The sequence below is a fragment of the Oncorhynchus tshawytscha genome, linkage group LG12 (genome assembly GCF_018296145.1).
Source record: "Oncorhynchus tshawytscha isolate Ot180627B linkage group LG12, Otsh_v2.0, whole genome shotgun sequence".
Lineage (NCBI taxonomy): Eukaryota > Metazoa > Chordata > Actinopteri > Salmoniformes > Salmonidae > Oncorhynchus > Oncorhynchus tshawytscha.
In genome coordinates this window covers 18,053,421-18,059,692 of record NC_056440.1, presented here as the reverse complement: position 1 = coordinate 18,059,692, position 6,272 = coordinate 18,053,421, and the positions used below count along the sequence as shown (strand labels likewise).

Below are 6,272 nucleotides of genomic sequence, written 5' to 3'. Positions count from 1 at the left end.
AGAACCATACTTAGGCAGCCTGTTTTCCCACTATGGGTTGTGGGTAGTTATTTTCTGTTTAGTGTTTTTGTTGCACCTTGCAGAACTGTTCGTTTGTCAGTTTGTTGTTTTTGTTCGTTGTTTTTGTTCCAGTCTTTATTAAAATCATGATGAATATGTACCACGCTGCTCTTTGGTCCTCTTCTCCTTCTCCCGACAACAATCGTTACATCGGTCTTATGTATCAAAATTTGAAATTGTGTTTTTTACATTTGATAATAGTAGAGACTCAGAGCTACAAAATTGTATATCATGTACTACAGTTGAGGAACAATGGGAAAGTAATTTTGCTTTGAAAGTTGATAAACTTGTAAACTCACTTTTGAGAAAATGGCCTTTGAATGTTTTGGTACTACTATCAGAGAGCACTTCTTTGTCTAGACCCATTCAGCATCGTTCACACCCCAATAAGCTTTAGCCCCACCCATCTCTTTAAGGGTTGGTCAGAGCATTCTGTACTAACATAACAACAGTAGTCAAGCACCCAAGCTAACTTGCTAGCTACATCCAGACACAAATGACAGAACAACTCACTGAACATTACTCGCCCTAGCAGAGCTGGTTAGGCTGTTATGTTATCCAGAGCATTGGTGACTGCAACTGTGCTGTCAGATATTCCGTTCATAAGTTCAAAACGTGTTGCTCTCGGAGAGTTCAGAACGCACACCGGACGCTCTGGCCGATGAGTAGGGTTGATCCGAACGTTCTGACCTCACAACGGCAGTCAAGCACCCAAGCTAACTGGCTAATATTGGCTAGCTTGCTAGCTACTTCCAGACACATAATGCAACATGCAACAATTTCAAAGATTTTATTGAGTTACAGTTCATATAAGGAAATCAGTCAATTGAAATAAATTCATTAGGCCCTAATCTATGGATTTCACATGACTGGGAATGCAGATATGCATCTGCTGGTCACAGATACCTTAACAACAGTTGGGGTGTGGATCAGAAACCAGTCAGTATCTGGTGTGACCACGATTTGACTCATGCAATGCGACATATCCTTCACATAGAGTTGATCAGGCTGTTGATTGAGGCCTGTGGAATATTGTCCCAGTCCTCTTCAATGGCTGTGCAAAGTGATTGGCAGGAACTGAAACACGCCGTCCTACTCGTCAATCCAGAGCATCCCAAACTTGCTCAATGGGTGACATGTCTGGTGAGTATGCAGGCCATGGAAGAACTGGGACATTTTCAGCTTCCAGGAATTGAGTACAGATCCTTGCAACATGGGGCCATGCATTATCATGCTAAATCATGAGGTGATGGAGGTAGATTAATGGCACGACAATGGGCCTCAGGATCTCATCATGGTATCTCTGTGATATCAAATTGCCATCGATAAAATGCAATTGTGTTCGTTGTCCGTAGCTTATGCCTGCCCACACCATAACCCCACCGCCACCATGGGGCACACTGTTCACAACGTTGACATCAGCAAACCGCTCGCCGGCATGACACCGAATACGTGGTCTGCATTAGTGAGGCCATATTCTTTAAAATTACATTGGAGGCGGCTTATCATAGATAAATTAACATTAAATTATCTGGAAACAGCTCTGGTGGACATTCATGCAGTCGGCATTCCAATTGCACGCTCCCTCAAAACTTGTGGCATTGTGTTGTATGTCAAAACTGCACATTTTGGAGTGACCTTTTAGTGTCCCGAGCACAAGGTGCACCTGTGTAATGATCATGCTGTTTAATCAGATTATTGAAATGCCACACCTGTCAGGTGGATGGATTATCTTGGGATCGAGAAAAACTCACTATCAGGGATGTAAACAAGAGTGTGCACAACATTTTAGAGAAATAAGATTTTTGTGCGTATAGAACATTTCTGGGATCTTTTATTTCCGCTTATGAAACATGGGACCAAGACTTTACATGTTGCATGTATATGTTTGTTCTGTGTACATAGAGCCCTATTTAATGTAACTCAATCAAGCAGTAAAATCTGATAAAAAAAAATAAACCAGGGAAAACTACACTTTATGGAACAGCGCGGACTGTGAAGACACACAGGCACACAGGCAGCATTCGCAAATACACACTAACACACACTCTCTTTACAAAAATATATTTTAATATTGTTATTTTGCTGTGTTATTGATTTTGTATTGTAGATATATTATGGTAGAGCAGTGTGTACTAATGTGTTGTGTTGTGTTATGTTTTGTTTTATTGTATGTAATTGTGATTGGACCCCAGGAAGATTAGCTGCTATCTTGGCAAGAGCTAATGGGGATCCGGAATAAATGCAAAATAGTATTTAGGTATTTGATGTTTCTTAATTTGTATTAGATGAAGGGTTGTAATTTTTACCCTTTTATGATGCCTGTTATCCACTTTACTGTCATTAGAACATTGTGACAGAATACTATTTGGGACCTCCTCCAGAAACACTGTAATTTGAGGCCAAGCTATCACTAGGCCCTGTTGGTAAAAAAAAATCTAAATTAAAAACTACAGTTCTGACATTCCTCGAGACCCCTCCATCGAAAAGACGAAGTGTGTTTCCTTCAAAAAATGCTGCTTCAAGAAATGCAGTTCCTTGTGAAAAACCACAAACTCCAGTCTTGGTTGCGCGCAAACGCACAAGAGGGTTGGCTTTCTGAAATGCTCCCCTGAAGTTTGAGACGCACACACGAGGGTTGTCGGCTTGGGTGGTCGCTCTACTTTACTGAGCTGTTGCTAAGCAGCTAATAATAGTCGTGTTTGCTGAGTAATTTTTGCCCTTATGGAACCAATCAGATGTGAGAAAATCCGGCCATCTGACAGCCCTAAAGGCGGGATTTCGATTATTTTCGCTTTTACCCCTCCTCCTCTGTTTCCAAATGGAGAGAGGTCTTTTTTCTCCTCTGTTGAATCTCAGAGTTCGCGGTGTCGCGGCCCAAGGGAAGACCACATAAGAACACACAGAATGCTACGACCATCGAACGTTCCAAGCCGCCGTTTTGTAGATGGGAATGGCTTTTTCCACTTTGCCGTTTAAGAGAAATAACTTTTTTTAAAGAGAAACGCTGAATGTGCAAAGCGGTGGAGACCTCTGGATCACGAAATGTTGGGATGGAAGGCGCAGACTTTGACTCGCCGTCTCCAACAGCAGTATGAAGTACTTTACGGGTGTGAGATCACCGAGAGTGAAACTGTGTTGCCTTGGGACATTACCACACGCTTTCGGGGAAATATTATAACGTGGAAAAGCAGAACCAGCGCGAAGTCTCCGCAACATGGCCTCGGCAGCTAATGCCTCCTCTGAGCAGGAAAACAGGGACCCCGATCGGCCGAGGATAACGCGGAGGAACAGGGGGAACTATCTCTCAACAGCGCCTGATTTGGAGTATTTGCAGCGGCCAAGTTACTGCGATGCAGCTTTCGCCTTGCAGCAAATATCCGAGGTGCTTATTATTTGACATGTTTGAGTGAAATTACATGGTTATAGTTCTACTATAATTACACTGCCCAACATTGTCAAGTCGCTAGGTAACGGGATTAGAAGACGGGCAGGGGAGAGGGGTTGGGGTGTACCGCTATGCCGTGTAATCTATGTTGTGATTTGCTATTCAATTATAGTCCACTTTTCTCGCGTTTAGACTATTTCTGATCCATGTTTGGAATATAGGCTACACATAGTATATAGGCTACAATCGGCTACAATGTTTAAATAACGGTCGCGCAACTAGGCTACACAGTGAGGGCTATTCACTACTTTTGCACAATTAAAATGTACATAACAGTTTAGACCGATGTGTTTTCGCACTGATCGAACACAATTCTAACTGCCCAGACGTCTGCACGATGTTATATTTACTGGGGAGTCGTTCTCTGTTCTCTTCTCTAATGCAAAAATCCATGTGGCTACCCTCTTCCGTTCACAAATATTGTCGTAGCCTAACTCCCTCGGTGATGGCTACTCCACTCAGATCACACACGCAGCTCTACGGGAATGGAATTGTGCGGTGTGTGATTTTGCGGCAGCGTAAAAACTCACGTGAACCTTTTTGGGGGGATTAATAGCATCATTCGATACAATGTATTGCAACACGGCTTGCGCTGTGTTACAATTTGTCACTGACTGACTGCAAGCCATGCTGCGCTTTCCACTCTTACCGGTGTGTGTGTGGTAAAAACAACAAAGTAACGGACTATAGTCCTGTCGTCCAAAACCGGTGCTTACGTCGCTGGCTCGTGAACTATCTCTTTCCTTCCTCAACGTAGGAGGTCCAACCACTGCCTTTTTTGGCCAGAATAACAGGCCTACTCCGAGGTTCTTATTCAGAACAGTAAACATTGATCTACCATACTGAACACACTGCACGTGTAGGCCCCAATGAAGTATGGATCTAGAACAACTGGCATGCTAATTGCACTTACCATACAAATGTAATAACACATTTATTAACATGTATTTTATTATATGATAACCGTGAAGTCCTCTCCACATAACACTACATTCAATTGATCAACAATTATAAATATGTGATGCTCCCAGCACTTGTTTAGGGAGTAATATGCGGGATTTCTCTTGTCGCAGGGGAAAGCGACTGGAAGAAAAGCACCGCTGTGGCTGAGAGCGAAGTTTCAGAGACTCTTGTTTAAATTGGGCTGTTACATACAAAAGAACTGTGGAAAGTTTTTGGTTGTGGGCCTATTGGTATTCGGAGCTTTCGCTGTTGGCTTACGGGCAGCTAATCTGGAAACCGACGTGGAGAAACTCTGGGTAGAAGGTAAGAAAATGTTTTATAATTTTGGTCCCTTTTCATGTTGAGTCATTTGTCATTCCTGTTGAGAATAAGCTCAAGTCTGGGAAGGATTGGGTGGGGTGGTGAGGGATGGGGGGTCTTCCAAACAAGCGGAGGTTGTTTATTGTATAGCAGTTTGGCAAGGGGCCAAGTCTAAACTTCTAAATATTTGTATTTCGTTTCATGTTATGTTTTTTGTTGCTTTGGATACGTTGTTGTTGAGTGTAGATGCGCAAAGAAAATGCACACAGTATTTCAACTATTTTCTTTAAGTTAAAAGGAAAATGGTTATAAAATCCATGAGATGTTTTGGAGAGAGGAAATTTGGTCAAAGCCGCCATTTTGTGAGTGTGTGTGTGTGTGTGTGTGTGTGTGTGTGTGTGTGTCTGCCTGCCCCCAGCAGTTGAATGTGATCCGCGCACAGCTCGGAGACTGTGTGTGGTCCCGTTTTGGACAGCTCTCAACTTTCCAAGAAAGATTTGTCTCTGGCTGAAAGCGGAGTGCGGACAGAAACGCATGTGTACAAAAGTAGACCATCTGAAACTCAGGGTTATGCTATGTGTTTACGAAATCCGTTATGTAGAATAAGTGTATTTTTGTTTGAAAGGGGACTTTGAGTATGGGTGGTGATTTTGGGGAAAGGGGGAGGGGCAGTGTTTTTTTTCCCTTTGATCTGCATTCCAGTAGTTTAGGACCGTGGTAGCCTATATTTGAGTCATGTATGGGTCATCAATTCACTCACCTTTGAAATGTGAGCAGTTTGAAAGAGATCATAATTTGGATTTATGATTGAAACGTTATTGCCATTAGGCCATGGTTGTTTACATAATATATTTCTGAAGTATCTTTAGGCTCAGCCTATGCTCATTAGGCTACTATAGTGACACGTGAACAATCATCCCAGCAGATATATATATATTTTTTACAGATTTCTCCCTCATATAGGCTGATGCAAGCCAGTTCAGCTAGTGAGGGTCAATCAAACTCTCAAAGTTACCCTTTTCTGGTGCCATTCAGACATAAGCTATAGACTAAACCTTAAGTTGTGTGTCAAGACTATAAGTATATTATAGCCTACTAGATACAGTTATTTTAAATAGTAATGATTTATTACTGTGTAATAATATGCTATATTATTTCAAAGCATGTGGATTTGATCAAAAACATATTTTATAATGAATCCCTTTAATTTCAATGTCCAAATCCCTTTCCTTTGCTAACTATGCAATGGTTACACTTATAGTTGACTGTAGGGTTGGGAGGAATCCAGATACCTTCCTTCTCTCATCCCTGGATTTACGGTGTTACTGACTTAGTACACAAGGGGGCCGCACAACAAATCTAAAAAGCCCTTTGGGAATGCTAACACAATTTGCACAAGTAACAGCGAATTTCTGTGGAGGCTGCTAGCTAAATTTGCCAACGATCATAAAATAACATAAACGAATCGCAAAGACAGGCAATCCAGCTCATAAAGTTATAC

General features: G+C 41.9%; 1 protein-coding gene across 1 annotated transcript in view; it reads left to right on the top strand.

Annotated features, from left to right (window-relative positions):
• Positions 1 to 2,779: 2,779 nt before the first annotated feature.
• Positions 2,780 to 6,272, top strand: part of LOC112262641 (protein patched homolog 1-like) — a 152,568-nt gene continuing 149,075 nt past the window's right edge. The window contains 2 exon segments of the mRNA XM_042331416.1: positions 2,780 to 3,445; positions 4,582 to 4,774. Of these exon segments, the coding sequence (XP_042187350.1) occupies positions 3,278 to 3,445; positions 4,582 to 4,774 (361 nt within the window). The 5' untranslated portion in view covers positions 2,780 to 3,277.